Source organism: Garra rufa, chromosome 12 (genome assembly GCF_049309525.1).
Source record: "Garra rufa chromosome 12, GarRuf1.0, whole genome shotgun sequence".
Classification (NCBI taxonomy): domain Eukaryota; kingdom Metazoa; phylum Chordata; class Actinopteri; order Cypriniformes; family Cyprinidae; genus Garra; species Garra rufa.
The window spans coordinates 45,575,646-45,592,783 of NC_133372.1; the positions used below are offsets into that span (position 1 = coordinate 45,575,646).

The following is a 17,138-nucleotide window of genomic DNA, read 5'->3' on the forward strand; positions in this document are numbered from 1 at the left end:
TTCATCTCTTTTTATTTTATAATAGTTAAAACTGTATTATTATACTTATATAAACAAATTTGCTAAAAGTTGAACTGAAATTAAATGAAAAAAGAAAATAGAAATAGAAAAAATATATAGAAAATAAAGAAAAAATATATAAAGAAAAATAAAATTGAATTCAAAATATAAAAACTAGTATCTAGTAAAAAAAAAAAAAAAAAATAGTATCTCAGTGATGCAACAGAAGTCAGATTTTAAGTCAAAAACAAATGACCTGACCTCTTTTTATCGCTTCTTATTTTAGGAGAAACATTTGAGACAAAGTTACAAAAGCGAGAACTCCATGAAGTCTCTTGAGCTGTGAAAGAGCATCATCTGAGCAATATTCCCGCAGTTTCTCAGCGTCAGCTGATGTGTGTCCAGATACATGCGGCGCGCGGGAATACAGACGTGATTTTATGCTTTGATAAGATATAGAAGCCAGTGACAAAATGAGATACATAAAGCAGGCCTTTATCTGCCGTGGTTGTTCCTGCTGTATCAGATAGACACCTCCGTGCGCCTCCTCTCCTGCGTCTCCTCCTTTTTCCCTTTCGCTCCTCTCGATAAGGCCATTATGGATATACTATAGATATGCTGACTTCAAATCAAATCACTTTGTTTCCAAGCAACAACTGATGTCCTTCCCAATAGTGCTGCTCTTTTTCCAGTAAACAATGAGACGACAATGACTAAACAAGAAGCAAACAATAACACTGACAACGGCAGAAAACTCGCCCGGAATTACTCATATGTCACATCTATTGGAGTTGGTGAAATTTTGCATACAGTCTGATTTATATGTGAGCACAAATACACTCTAAGAACAAAAAAGGCGAAACCTTTTCAAAAGGTACTAAAATGTATAATTTAGGTACAAATATATGCACTTTAGATACAAATATGTACATTTAATGTACTAAAATGCACCCTTCAAGAGTAAATAAGGTACAAATGTGAACTTTTCTGAAAGGATACTGTCCCAGCAACAGCTTTTGTACCTTTTTTCTACAAGTAGGCTATAGTTAATTGAAACTAAAACCAACCAAAAAATATATATTTTATGTTATTATACATCTATTTTTTTGTAAAAGCAACTAAAAACTCAACTAAGAATTCATAAAAAGCTATATAGATATTTAAAAACACAACAAAATTGCTAAAATTGTAACTGAAATTAAATAAAAAAGAAAAAATATATAGAAAGAATACTAAAAATAGTCTGATTTAAATGTGACTGCAAATACACTCTTAGAAAAAAAGGTACGAAAGCTGTCACTGGGGTTAAACCTTTTCAAAAGGTACTAAAATGTATCATTTAGTTACAAATATGTGCACTTCAGATACAAATATGTACCTTTAATGTACTAAAATGCACCCTTCGAAACTAAATAAGGTACAAAAGTGAACTTTTCTGAAAGGATACTGTCCCAGCGACAGTTTTTGTACCTTTTTTTCTACGAGTAGCCTATAGTTAACAAACTAAATCCAACCAAAAAATATATATTTTAAGATATTATAATTTTTTTTATTTTATTATAAAATTTAATTTAATTTTTTTGTAAAAGCAACTAAAAACTCAAATAAGAATTCATAAAAAGCTATATAGATATAAAAAAAAAAACACAACAAAATTGCTAAAATTGTAACTGGAGTTAATTAAAAAAAGAAAATATATATAGAAAAAAAATACTGAAAATAGTCTTATTCAAATGTGACTGCAAATACACTCTCAGAAAAAAAAGGTACAAAAGCTGTCACTGGGGTTAAACCTTTTCAAAAGGTGCTATAATGTACCATTTAGGTACAAATATGTACCTTTAATGTACTAAAATGCACCCTTCAAGAGTAAATACGGTACAAATGTGAACTTTTCTGAAAGGATACTGTCCCAGCGACAGCTTTTGTACCTTTTTTCTACGAGTAGTCTATAGTTAAACTAAAACCAACCAAAAAATATATATGTTATGTTACTATAATTTTTTTTTTTGTAAAAGCAACTAAAAACTTAAATAAGAATTCATAAAAGTTAGATATAAAAAACAAAAACAAGAAAATTGCTAAAATTGTAACTGAAATTAAATTAAAAAAAGAAAATACATATAGAAAAAATACTGAAAATAGTCTTATTTAAATATGACTGCAAATACACTCTCAGAAAAAAGGTACAAAGCTGTCACTGGGGTGAAACCTTTTCAAAAGGTACTATAATGTATAATTTAGGTACAAATATGTGCACTTCAGATATCTTTAATATACTAAAATGCACCCTTCAAGAGTAAATAAAGTACAAAAGTGAACTTTTCTGAAAGGATACTGTCCCAGCGACAGCTTTTGTACCTTTTTTTTTAAAGAGTCGGCTACATATTGAAATGCTCTGGTGTAAAAGATGATACATTAGAAATACTTATATAACTCATAATTTTACAGTATGATTTCAATGTGACCTCATATATAATTTAATGCTTTGCAAATTATAGTGGAAAAGATGATTGTGCAATTCACACAAGAAGAACTTACAATTTAACATAGAGAATTTATAATTTAACATACATATGCATATATACCCATCTGTTATTTAAATTATATGTTAAATCATATGTATTTAAATCATATATGTGACCCTGGACCACAAAACCAGTCTTAAATAGCACGGGTATATTTGTAGCAATAGCCAGAAATACACTGTATGGGTGATCGATTTTTCTTTTTTGCCAAAAATCATTCGAATATTAATTAAAGATCATGTTCCATGAAGATATTTTGTACATTTCCTAACATAAAGATATCAAAACTTTACTATGCATTGCTAAGAACTTAATTTGGACAACTTTAAAGTCAATTTTCTTAATATTTTCATTTTAGTGCACCCTTAGATTCCAGATTGTCAAAAAGCTGTATCTCAGCCAAATATTATACTATCCTAACAAACCATACATAGAAAGCTTATTTATTCAGCTTTCAGGTCATGTATTAATGTCAATTTTGAAAAATTGACACTTATGATTGGTTTTGTGGTCCAGGGTCACATATCAAATTGCAGTTGGGTTATTTTGATATAAAATAAAAATAAAATACAGCTAGCTAACACAATAAAAACATGAAAATGATTTTTGAGCATTTAAAAAAAGTTGAGCTGCAAATAAACTTCGGCTCAGAAGTTTGTGGTCAGTGTCACATGATCTTTCTGAAATCATTCTAATATGCTGATTTATTATATATATATATATATATATATATATATATATATATATATATATATATATATATATGTATATATATATATGAAGAGTTCATTTGCAAAAACAAAAATATCTGTTTTTAACCATTTTGAAAAATCATGTCTTTTCATTGCACATTCCAATTAAGCTCAATCAAACTGTAGTTGGATTATTTTGATCTAACACAATAAAAACATGATAACATGGAAAAAAAAACATCTTTATGTGTGTGTGTTAAATGAAGCTATTATTCTGTAAACTGCACAAATCATCTTTTATTTTTTTATTTATGATATGAATGATATGAATGTGTGTGCCATAAAAATCTCATATTTCCATTAGAACGTGATTGGAAAAAGCAAAAGAACTAAATTAAATCTGTAAATGACGCCTTGATTAACACAATCCAAAGCCTAATGGACTTTATTAGCAAGAAGAGATAAGTTCTCATCTGAAACACACACACACACACACACACACACACACACACACACACACACACACACACACACACACACACACACACACACACACACACACACACACACACACACACACACACACACACACACACACACCTTCTCTTTTTTCCTGCCTTTTCTTCCTCTATTTTTTAGCTATAATGAAATTGGAAAATAACTTCTATTTCTTTAAAACATTTCTTAATATACAAGCCCGCTCTCATATCATATTGCGCAGAAGGAAATAAGGCACCTTCTCCCAAGAGATAATAAAAGAATTGAATTTTTCCTTATCGGCCCGGTCATCTATTTTTCCACGGAATGCTATTACTTGCTGCCTGCGGTTGCTAGGCAACAGGAAATATTAATAGGGGCTTTTATTAGGCAGGCTTTCACAGTGCAGCACTAAAAAGAAGAAGTGGAAAACATGAATGTGTTACATAAATCTTTAGCGCTCTCGCAGCTTTTGCGCAAGTCTATGTTTCCCTCTTGATTTATCGCGCCTTCCCCTCATTTATGGGAAATAGCGGTGTGAAATAAGAAAATGGTACATTACCCTGAAGGACTATTTGAAAATAAATAATCGCAAAGGTGAAAAGAAAGCTGTTTAAAAACCAGGGGGGTTTCGTTCTCCTTCTCTCTCTCTCTTTCTCTCTCTTTCTCTCTCACGTTTTGTGCGAGGCCAGATTTCGCAGGGCCTATTGAACAGCCCAATGTTTTCCCCGTTTTCTCCGGATCCATCAATCATCGGTGTAATATTCCTTGCAGGAAATGCATTCTATTACGCTCTTTGAACTGCAATGGAGGGAAAGAAAATAAAAGATATTAATAGTTCCATAAAGCATTTCCGCTACAAATGTAATCCCCGAGTTGTGCCGTGATGCAAATATCTTTTGCTTTATATTGATTAATCGCACGTCGTTCCATTTTGCGGCGAAAACTGACAGTTTCTCATTTCTCCGTCTCTCTCTCTCTGCAAACGCAAGTCTCGCGTCAAAGCTGACAGATGCCATAAACCCTTTCGCTGGCCATTTTATTTTCAAATCTTGGGTGGAATTCAACAAAAATACATTTGATTAAAGCTGCTCGAAGGCCGGACGGCCACAAATAGCCTGAGAGTTTGGGCAGGCCGTCATCTTCGGGCTATTTCTGGTCGAGTCCCGACCGCAGTCCAGTTCATTCAGGCGGTGATGAATCTAGCAGTCTAAGTACAGGCTGTAAAACCATTACTACATTCACAGGCCTCCTCACTACGCTGAGAAAAACTTACAGAGCTTGAGTGAAAATCCTGCTGGGTTGCGTTTAATTACGTTCATGCATTTGGCAGATTCGTTTAATCCAAAGGACGCATGTGTTTTGAGGAATTCGTGCATTCCCGAGGAATCAAACTTGTGACTTTGATTGCTTTGAGCTACTGTTTAGCATGCTTTTCAATCAAATGCAACATTATAAGCATAACACTTTGAGTTCAAAATACACTAAACCTGATGATCATGTTCTCTAGCATGATTTGAGATGATCTGAGCTTCAATGGGAGAAGAACATCTGACCATGTGCATCAATGACATAAAAAAAAAAATTAATTATGACTTTATATCATCCATTTTTGACTTTCTTTCAGAAATGTAAAATATAAGCTCAAAATAGTGAAATATAAACTGGCATTTGTGGGAAAAAGGTCAGAATTGTGAGAAAATTATGACAGGAAAAAAACGTAATGATGTAAACTCTAATTGTAAGATGTAAACTCAAAATTGCAAAGACTAAAAGTAAGATTTCTAAGCTTTTTTCATAATTGCAAGATATGAACTCAGAATGGTAGAATATGAACTTGAAAAGTCAGGAAAATTAGAATTGTAAGAAAAAAGTCAGAACTAAGAGATAAAACAAAAAAGTTGCAATTACCATCTTCATTGCAAGGTCATTCATTTTTATTTATTTTATACAAAAGAACAAAACTGCAAAAATAAAAGTCAGAATTCTATGTTTATTTCTTGCAATTCTGACTTTTTTCATAATTGTGAGAGAGAAAAAAATCACAATTATGACAGAAACAAATAAAATGCATGATGTAAACTCAAAATTGCAAGAAAAAAAGTCAGAATTCTAAGTTTATTTTTTTGCAATTCTGACTTTTTTCATAACTGCAAGATATGAACTCAGAATCATGAACTTGAAAAGTCAGGAAAATCATAATTGTGAGATAGAAACATGCAATTGCAAGAAAAAAGTCAGAACTAAGAGACGAAGAAAAGGTGCAATTACCGTCTTCATTGCAAGTTCATTCATTTTTATTTATTTTACACAAAAGAACAGAACTGCAAGAAGAAAAGTCAGAATTCTCAGTTTATTTCTTGCAATTATGACCTTTTTTCAATTGTGAAAAATGAACTTGCAATTCTGAGAGGAATAGTCAGAAGTGTGAGATAACGTAATTGCAAGAAAAAAGTCTTGAGAACTGAGAGTTTAAAAAGAGTCTTAATTTTTATTTATTTTTTATTTCTTCCATGGCAGAAACAGGCTTTCATATGGACTTCTGAACTCAATTGCACATTAATATAATTAAAACCGAAAGTGAATATAAAACCGATGCCTATTAATGCTTTAGTTTTCTCCAAAGTGGCCTGTATTGACTTCAAAGCACTCTTAGCATTAACAAATAAGCACATTCAAGTTTACTTTCATGGAGGAAACAAAAAAACACTAAAACTTTAAACTACAGACTTTATTATCCTGAATTATACAACATAAATAAAACGCTCAACAAAACACTTGTACTCAAGGACAAATGCCTTGCTGTTGCTGTAAATGTATGCTCCTGCAAATTATCCTTTCTCTAATGAAATGATATTTTTTACTCACTTGATTGCCCTTGAAATTTCATCGAAATGTGACATTTCATTAACGAAGCATGTTGCATTCAAAATCCACATCTGCTAAACCGCTTAAATCATTAGGTTAGCATACATTTTTAACTTTGATATCCACATTAACTTAGACTACAGCTGTTTCTTCCTCATGAGATATTTGTGCAATAAAGCAGGCAGGTTCAATTAATATCATAAACACTACCGCATCAGATATTCAATAACAAATGCTGCAAGATGTAAAATGTAAAATGACAGACAATGTAAAAATGATTTGTGCAGTTGTAAACAAGATTATTGGATTATGTTTTACAAGACAATACTATTTCAATCGTTCTACTTTCAAATGTTCATGTTTATTTCAATGTGTTACGTGGAACTTCTGTATACTTGTGAAAAATTAATGCAATTTCTAAGAAAAAATGCTTTAAAAAACATATTCAGCATAGCTTTGCAAACATCTTTCTAAAACAGGCTATTCATTTGTCAAGAATGCCATTTATTTGACATGCATTTATAAATCAAAGCATAAAATAAGCAAACCAGACATTTCCACACAAAACAACAACCTGACTTTTAACCAGTACTAAACTTAGATGCATTTACTGATCCTTTTGCTTTTATCGTACTTAAAGTAACGCAAGATTTAAAAGCATCACTCGCAAGAAAAATCACTAGCACTTTACTCAAAGCCTCTATGTATAATGCATTATAAAAGTATTCATAATGTACGCTGTAATGCATAAAAATGCATCATAATATTTGAAGGATTGTTCGTCGTGTTTTAATGCATTATATTTTCTAAAGGTGTTACAATGCTGTATTATAACTGGTTATAATTATTCATGAGATCATACGATGCATTATAAGGTGCACTGCATTGCAAAGCATAATTAATGCATTACATATACTTTTATAATGCATTACATATAAAGGCTGAAAAATCTAAGTAAAACGGCATTCACAACCAAATTTCAGACAAATTTCCAAAATAAAATGAGCATGCTTTAGCAATTGTTCACAATTAGACAAGAAACTGAATTAATAAAGTAAATATAGTCAGTTTTGATGACTTTAGTTGTACTCAGGTTACTTCTGAGATCAAACTTGGTTTGCTTATCAAGTTAAGACGTCCTAAATTAACCTGCATTACCAGTGAAGAGTGCTGGTCTAGATATTTATACTTCATCAGAAGCACAAACGCAGTTACGGAGATGGAAGTTGTGTCCATGCAGCAGTGCTCCATCTAAATTGTTTGATATACTTTAAAAAGCTCTTAGTACTGATGACATTCCATTCAAAGCAGTTTTCCTTTTATCCCGGTGCTGTGTTCATTCACTCAACCTCTTTTTACCCCTCCCGTCTTCCTCGTCGTTGCTCTATCACTCTTTCTGCCCCTCCAGCCCATCTCTCTCCATCTCTTTTCTCTGACAGTCTCTCTCGCTCTGCACCGCTCTAATGAAAAAAGATCTCTCCAGCTCGCTCTACTCAAGACGGAAGATGAAACCTAATGGCTTTTCTTCTCTTCTCTTCTGGAGACGGAATATATGCACTGACCCCCTGATGGCAGAGATTCATTTCATCAGCAAAGGCTTCTGTTTGTGATGAAGCCCGAACTGGACGGACAAAACCGCAGATACACGGTCGCTAAACAACACCACAACAAGACTAACCGAAACGGACCGGACTTGTTTGTTTAGACATTTGCGGATATAAACACTCAACAGCACAGTGCACGGATGGGTTTTTGCTGGTTTGAATTGTGCACTGTAGGATAAATTAGGCCAGAAACACGCAAGTATGGAAACATAAGCATTTGCAAATGTGCATTATTGTTATTTCTAGAGTCAGAATTAAAATGAAACCAAAAAAACTGTATTCCAATTGGTGGGACAAACAAACAGTTCTGCACCAAATTTACACCATTGCTTAATCAATGTTGAAGATGTCCAACAGAACAGAACATGAAAGAAAAAATGTAACTAAACTAAAGTAAACTAAAAAAAAAAAAAAAACCCTGATAAAAAAAACAGAACACAAAACAAATCCATAGATAAAACACACACACACAAAAACAGAACAGAAATACGACTAAACCAGATGCAAAACAGAAGACAAAACAAAACACAAAAGAAAACTACAGTAAACCAAACACAAAACAGAAGACAAAACAAAAATTAACACAAAACAGAACAGAACATAAATTAACAAAAAAAACAAAAAACTGAACTGAACACAAAACAGAAGACAAAACAAAACAGAACACAACACAAAAAAACACAAAACAAAAGTAAAAAAAAAAAAAAAAAAAAAAACACAAACACATAAAAAAACAAAACCAAAAAAACCACAAAACAAAAGTAAAAAAAAAAAAAAAAAAAAAAAAAAAAAACACAAACACATAAAAAAACAAAACCAAACCAAACCTGAAACAAAACTGAACACAAAACAAATGGGGGAAAAAGTAAACTGAATACAAAACAAAGGAAAAAACTAAACTGAACACAAATTAGAAGACAAAACAAAGGAAGAACCTAAAACAAGACAAAACAAAAATGAACACAAAGAAAACAAACAAAAAAATGAAAACAAACAAAACAGAAAACAAAACAAAACTGAACCAAACACAAAACAAAACAGAACAGAACACAAAACAACAAAATAAAAACACTAAAATGAACACAAAATAGAAAACAAAACAGAACTAAATTTGAAGCAAAACTGAACCGAACACAAACAAAACAAAACAGAACAGAACACAAAACTAAACAAAACAGAAAACAAATCTGAAAACAAAACAAAACAAAAAACAGAACAAAACAAAACAAAACAAAACACAAAAACAGAACACAAAACAAAAAAAAAACAAAAAACAGAAAACAAAACAAATCAGCAAACAAAACAAAACAAAACAAAAAATGCAAATGCAAAACAGAACAGAACACAAAACAACAAAATAAATAAACTAAAATGAACACAAAACAGAAAACAGAACAAAACACAAAACAAAAGAAAACAGAACTGAATTTGAGAACTGAATAAGAAATTAACTGAACACAAAACAAAACTGAACCGAACACAAAACAGAAGACAAAACAAAACAGAACACAAACAAAGCAAAAAAAAAAACTAAACGCAAAACAGAACAGAACACAAAACTAAACAAAACAGAAAACAAAACAAATCTGAATACAAAACAAAAAAAACAGAAACAGAAACAAAACACAAAAACAGAACAGAAAACAAAACAACTAAATAAACAAACTAAAATGAAAACAAAACAGAAAACAAAACAGAACAGAAAACAAAACAAATCTGAATACAAAACAAAAAACAGAAACAGAAACAAAACACAAAAACAGAACAGAAAACAAAACAACTAAATAAACAAACTAAAATGAAAACAAAACAGAAGACAAAACAAAACAGAACACAAACAAAGCAAAAAAAAAAACTAAACGCAAAACAGAACAGAACACAAAACTAAACAAAACAGAAAACAAAACAAATCTGAATACAAAACAAAAAAACAGAAACAGAAACAAAACACAAAAACAGAACAGAAAACAAAACAACTAAATAAACAAACTAAAATGAAAACAAAACAGAAAACAAAACAGAACACAAAACAAAAGAAAACAGAACTGAATTTGAGAACTGAATAAAACTGAACCGAACACAAACCAAAACTGAACCGAACGAAAAACAGAAGACAAAACAAAACAAAACAAAACAAAAAACGCAAATGCAAAACAGAACAGAACACAAAACTAAAAAAAAAAAAACAGAAAACAAAACTAATCAGAATACAAAACAAAAAACAAAACACAAAACAGAACAGAACACAAAACAACAAAATAAACAAACTAAAATGAACACAAAACAGAAAACAAAACAAAACACAAAAACAGAAAAAAACACAAAACAAAAGAAAACATAACTGAATTTGAGAACTAAATAAGAACTGAACCGAACACAAACCAAAACTGAACCGAACACAAAACAGAAGACAAAACAAAAATGAACAGACAACAAAAAACAACCCTGAACCGAACACAAAACAAACAGAGCAAAACATAAAAACAGAACAGAACCCAACAAAACAAATGAGAACAGAACATGAAACAAAACAAAACCACTCTGTGGCAACACTGATAAAGCAAGCCGTACTTGTGTAGAGTGTTTGAATGCCATCGATCTACTGAACAAGACAAAATCAGCAATCTCCAATTTCATTTCATCAAACTCAGATTGAGGCAAAGGTCATAAAAGGTCAAAGTAAAGCGTGGAATGTTATCAGCATGGCAATGAATAGGGCACGCTACACATTTCCCGTTCATTCAGCTCACAGAGCATATAGCTTCCAAAAAATGATTGGTTTTATCATTGTTATGGAGGGCATATAAACCCTGACGAACGCCTCAACCAGAAACAACCTGAAATTTACTGCACAAATACTGCAGAACATAATCGCTACATGCTTAAAGAAGTTTGCTTGGGGAAGAAATGGGAATAAAATGGCAGTTCATCAGGCTGAACGTACGCCGTCATTTAGTGGAGTATTATTGACTAGCCCACTCTATTCAGCCGCTCGATGGGTGTCAATATAGAAATGGGATCTCCAAATGAAAGAATGGTTGATTTAATGCGTTCTGGTAGCTAAAGAAATTGCATGCATAGATTCATACGGCTGCAGAACCGCTGTCATCCATTTTGTGCTGCTGCCTGATGTCCATTTTAAGTGGCTTCTTTTGTAGAGAGCCATTAGAAGAATGACCAGAGTTGAGTTGAATTTAGATTCTGTCCTGCTGTTGCATCGAATGCCAGTTCCAAACTCAGTTTTGTCACTATAAGGCAAAAATAATAAGCCTTGGCATTTAAAGTAAACACTGTGTTTTGTTAAATCTCACAAAATCTGTCAGGTGCTATTTCAGTGTCATAGTAGTATGATATTTATTTATTTATTTATTTTTAATAACTTTTTTTTTTTTTACATTTTAGTTAAAGTTTTAATTTTGCCAGATGCTTTTGTCATTTTTTTTCTAGTTTTATTTACCTTTTTAATTTGGTGTTAATAATCTATAATTTGATTTTGAATTAGTTTAATTTTAGTTAAATGTTTAGTAGTTTTGCACGCTTTGGTCATTTTACATTTGACTATTTCTGTAATTTTTTATTTTATAAAGCTTTCCATTATAGTAATTTTAGCATTTAATACTTATCATAGTTAAATACAATTATATTTTGCATTCTTAAACAGTGTGATTTGCCATTAAATAAGAATAAGAATTATTTTTAAATTATAGTAGTATAATATTTATTAATATTTTGAATTAACTTTTATTTTTTATTTTAATTAAAGTTTTAATTATTTTGTTAGATATTTATATTTTTATTTGGCTTTAATTTATTTTTTATTTGGTTTTAATAATCTTAGTACTTTTACTAAGATTTTTTGTATTACTTTAGTATATTCATTTTTGAATTAGCTTTTATGTTTAATTTTAGTTAATGGTTTAGCAACTTTGTTATAACCTTTTGTCATTTTTAATATTTCTGCTAAGCTTTATTTTTTTTTATAAAGTTTTTAATTTTAGTCGTTTTAGCACTTAATACTTATCATAGTTAAATATAATTATATTTTGCATTCTTAGATTGTGATTCGCCATATATTTTATTTATTTTATTTTTATAGTATATTTTATTAGTAATTTTATACATGCTTTTGTCTTTTTTTATTTTATGTTTTAGTAATTTTGTACTTACAGTAGTACTTATTATAATTAAATACAATCCTATTATGAACATTTAAAGAGTAAAATTCACATTAAAGAATTCCTCAATGTTATTTTAGTTTTATATATTTATTCATATTTTGACTTAGCTTTTATTTTTACATTTTTGTTAGTTTTAGTAATTTTATTACATGCTTGTCATTTTTTATTCATTAAAAAAACATTTCTATTTAGCTTAAACTTATTTCCATTTTAATAATTTTGTACTTCAACAAAAAAAATTATTCCACTTTTTTATTAACTTCAACAAAAATTTTAAAGTGTAATATATTTCTTTTCTTTTCCTTTTATGTTTAGCTTTAATTTATTTTTATTTAAGTTTTAGTAATTTTGAACTTACAGTAGTAAGTTCGCATTAAAGAATTCCTCAATATTATATATTATTTTAGTTTTATATATTTATTCATATTTTGAATTAGCTTTTATTTTTTTACATTTTTGTTCGTTTTAGTCATTTTATTACATGCATTTTAATTTTTTTATTAATTTAAAAAAGTATTTTTATTTAGCTTTTATTTATTTTAGTTTTAATATTTTTTGCACTTCATCTAAAATTTGTTTTGTTCAACCTTTTTATTTTTTATTCCAGTTAAGTTCAATCATTGTTTTACTCACAAATTAGATTTTTTTTTAAGTGTAATATATTTCTTTTCTTTTCCTTTTTATGTTTTGCTTTAATTTATTTTTATTTCAGTTTTAGCAATTTTGAACTTACAGTAGTACTTATGACAATCCTATTTTGCACTTTGAAAGAGTGAAATTCACATTAAATGTTAGGTTTAGTCATTTTATTACAATGTTTTTTTTAAAAAAATATTCATTTAAAAAAGCATTTTTATTTAGCTTTAATTTAGTTCCATTTTAATATTTTTGTACTTCAACTTAATTTTTAAAGTGTAATATAGTTCTTTTCTTTTCCTTTTATGCTTAGCTTTAATTCATTTTTATTTCAGTTTTAGTAAGTTTGTACTTACAGCAGTACTTATTATAATTAATACAATCCTATTATGAACATTTAAAGAGTAAAATTCACATTAAAGAATTCCTCAATGTTATTTTAGTTTTATATATTTATTCATATTTTGAATTAGCTTTTATTTTTTATATTTTTGTTCGTTTTAGTCATTTTATTACATGCTTTCTATTCATTTAAAAAAGTGTTTTTATTTAGCTTTTATTTATTTTAGTTTTAATAATTTTGTACTTCAACTAAAACTTTTTTAGTTAAGTTATTTTAAAGTGTAATACATTTCGTTCCTTTCAATTCAACTTGATTACAATTAACATTGCAATCCAAAACCACTAGTAACAAACAGACAATTAGAGTGAAATAAAAATCTGTTTTGCATTCTTAAAGAGTGAGATTGACTCTTCCTCAGTGTTTTCCCAATGTTTCAGAGCGGTTCTGTTGGATTTCTCCGCTTTATGAGGGAGTTTCCACAGATGGCAGATTTGACGACACTCTTGATATTTCTTTATAGCCCTCAGAGTCTGTGTTAAGCAACAAAACACAAAGTAATGAGCTCTGGAGATGAGGAGGAGGAGCAGAATGAAATCGACACCACTGACAGAGAGAAACGCCGCTGATGAATTTACCCACAAACCCTCAGTGTCACAGACGAACAGATGCGTCCACCTCATCTCTCTCTGTCTTACAATGCAATTAGAGAACGGTTAGTAAAGACGAAGGCCTGATGTGGTCAGTTAGTTGTGATGTTTAAAGGATCAGTTGTCTGTGGGTCAGAAAGCAGCTGTGGCTTCATTCATCTATTCATTCTGTGCCACTCATACAAACACAGACAAACACCAAAACACCAATGCTTCCAGATACAACTCTACAAACACCAAAAGATCAGTTCATAAATCACAGACAACTGAAGATGTGCATGCACAAGCTTTACTTTCCTCTCAAAATCCTGGCTCAAATACCATAAATGGAGTTTACACTCCCTTATGTAACACATCATCTGCATATCATTAGCATATCTTCGCATATTTTATTTATTTTTATTCACTCTATTTTTTTTGGTTCAAGAAACTATGAAAAAATACAGACTGAAAACTATAAAAACTATATTCTTAATCAGTAATTTTTACTGTAAATACATATAAACATACACCGCCTCTCAAAGGTTTGGGATCAGTAAGATTTTTAATGCTTTTTAAAGGAGACCTTTCTGCTTGAGAAAGCCTAGCGTGAAAGTTTAAAGCAGCTGTAAAAGCCTAAAGTTTTGAACTTTATATAGATAGATTAGATGATTAGCATGTTGCTAGCATGATTAGAATGTAGTTAGCATTAACAATTAACAAGTTGCTAACATGTTTCTAGCATGATTAGCAAGTTGATAGCATGTTTCTAGCATTATTAACTAGTTTCTAGCACGTTTCTAACATGTTTCTATCATTAGTAAGTTGTTAGCATGTTTCCAGCATGTTTCTAACATTATTAACAAGTTGACAGCATGTAGGCTGACTAGCAAGTTGTTAGCATGTTTCTAACATAATTAACATGTTACTTGCATTATTAGCATGTCATTAGCAAGTTGCTAACATGTTTCTAGCATGATTAACAAGTCATTAGCATGCTATTAGCATGTTTCTAACATGATTAGCAAGTTGCTAGCATGCTTCTAGCATTATTAGCAAGTTGTTAGCATGCTTCTAGCATTATTAGCAAGTTGTTAGCACATTTCTAACATGTTTCTATTGATTAGTAAGTTGCTAGCATGTTTCCAGTATGTTTCTAACATGATTAGCAAGTTTCTTGCATGTTTATAGACTAGCAAGTTGCTAGCACAGTTCTAGCCTGATTAACAAGTTGCTAACATGTTTCGAGTATAATTATTCTAGTATTATTAAGACATTTCTTACATGTTTCTAATATTATTAGTAAGTTTCTAGCACGTTTCTTACATGTTTCTATCATGATTAGTAAGTTGATAGCATGTTTCTAGCATGTTTCTAAAATGATTAGCAAGTTGCTAGCATGTTTTTAGGCTGACTAGCAAGTTGTTAGCACAGTTCTAACATGATTAACAAGTTTCTAACATGTTTCTAGCATGATTAGCAAGTTGATAGCATGTTTCTGGCATTATTAGCAAGTTTCTAGTGCGTTTCTAACATGTTTCTATCATGATTAGTAAGTTGCTAGCATGTTTCCAGCATGTTTCTAACATGATTAACAAGTTGATAGTATGTTTATAGGCTGATTAGCAAGTTGTTAGCACGTTTCTAACATTATTAGCAAGTTGGCAACATGTTTTTTTTAGCATGATCTAGCATGATTCTAGTTGCTAGGCTTGACTAGAACATTCCGTCAATGTAAGTCTATGAGATTTTTATGATTTTTAATCTTCAAGTTTATGAAAACTATAAGTCAGATCAGTCTGAAGAGCTGGGCTGAGTTTGGTGAAAACTCTAGAAGGAGTAGCGTTCAGAAATTTAGTCTAAGAAGAATAATAATAAAAAGCTTAAGTAGCAGATCAGTAGGTTGGCTTTCTCAATTAAACACTTCCCTCAAGTTCATCTGCTGTCTTAGATCTTGAGCTCATTGCAGGGCATTCTGGGATTGCCTCATCCACAAACTGCTGTCTTATAAGGCCATGTAATTAGTTTGCAACAGGCTTCGTGTTGGGAGCGCAGCTATGACGGCTAACAGTGCTGTCTATGTAGGGCTGAAGCGCGGGACTCACCGAGGGCATCTGGCTGGACAGCAGGTGTCCGTCCTGGGCGAGCATGTTGGACATCATGAGGGCGGGCAGCTCGGGGTAGGAGTAGGGGTTGATCAGGCCGTTGTGAGGGATGGAGTGACACAGGTAACTGGACTCGGGGTCCATCAGGTGCAGCAGCGGCGGCTCGGGGTGATTCGGCGGGGTTATAGGAGGAATCTCGTAGTCCTCGTCTCCCCCTCCTCCACCGTTCCCGTTGCCCCCTCCCTGTCCTGAGTAATTCTGCTGTGGGAAAAGAATGGATTCATTTAGTCTTTACACTCTATAAAAATAATGTGAGTGGTGTGTTCTTGACATAATAATAATAATAATAATAATAATAATAATAATAATAATAATAATAATAATAATAATAATAATAATAATAAAATTAAATACAATAAAATAAAAAATAAAAATACAACTTATGTAGAAATAAAATAAAATGAAAATAAAACTTATTTAAATACAAAAAAATAAAATAACTGACAACTTAATAAATAAAAATAAAAATAAAAAACAACACTTAAATACAATAACTTAACATGAAATTAAAATACAATAAATGTGCAAATGAAATAAAATGTAAATAAATTAAATAAAATGTATTGCTAAATGCAATAAATAAACAATAAAAACAAATAAAACAAATTAAATTATTTCAATTTAATTTAATCTGATAAATAAAAATAATATGAAATAAAAATACAATGTATGTTCAAATAAAAAAAATACTTATGCAATGCTTATGTACTTATGTATACAATAAATGAAATAAATATTTATGTTCAATTGAAAAAAAAATAATTGAAATTATTAAAAAATCACTTTTTATTCATATAAAATAAAATAAATAAAAATGTTTAAATACAATAATTTAAAAAGAAAAATACAACTTATACAGAAATAAAATAAAACTTTTCTAAATACAAAAAATGTAACACAACTTATGTTAAAATAAAAATGAGAAAATAAAAATAATACTTATGATAAAAAAAAAAATACTTAAGTTAAAATACTTTAATAAAATAATATGAAATGAAATTACAATGTATGTGCAAATAAA

General features: G+C 30.2%; 1 protein-coding gene across 1 annotated transcript in view; it reads right to left on the reverse strand.

The window, feature by feature from the left end:
- The window catches only part of LOC141346666 (TOX high mobility group box family member 2-like), a 68,328-nt gene extending 52,016 nt beyond the window's left edge, over positions 1 to 16,312 (reverse strand). The window contains exon 1 of the mRNA XM_073851599.1: positions 16,058 to 16,312. Coding sequence (XP_073707700.1) covers positions 16,058 to 16,201 — 144 coding nt within the window. The 5' untranslated portion in view covers positions 16,202 to 16,312. The remainder of the gene's footprint in view (positions 1 to 16,057) is intronic.
- Positions 16,313 to 17,138: the final 826 nt, after the last annotated feature.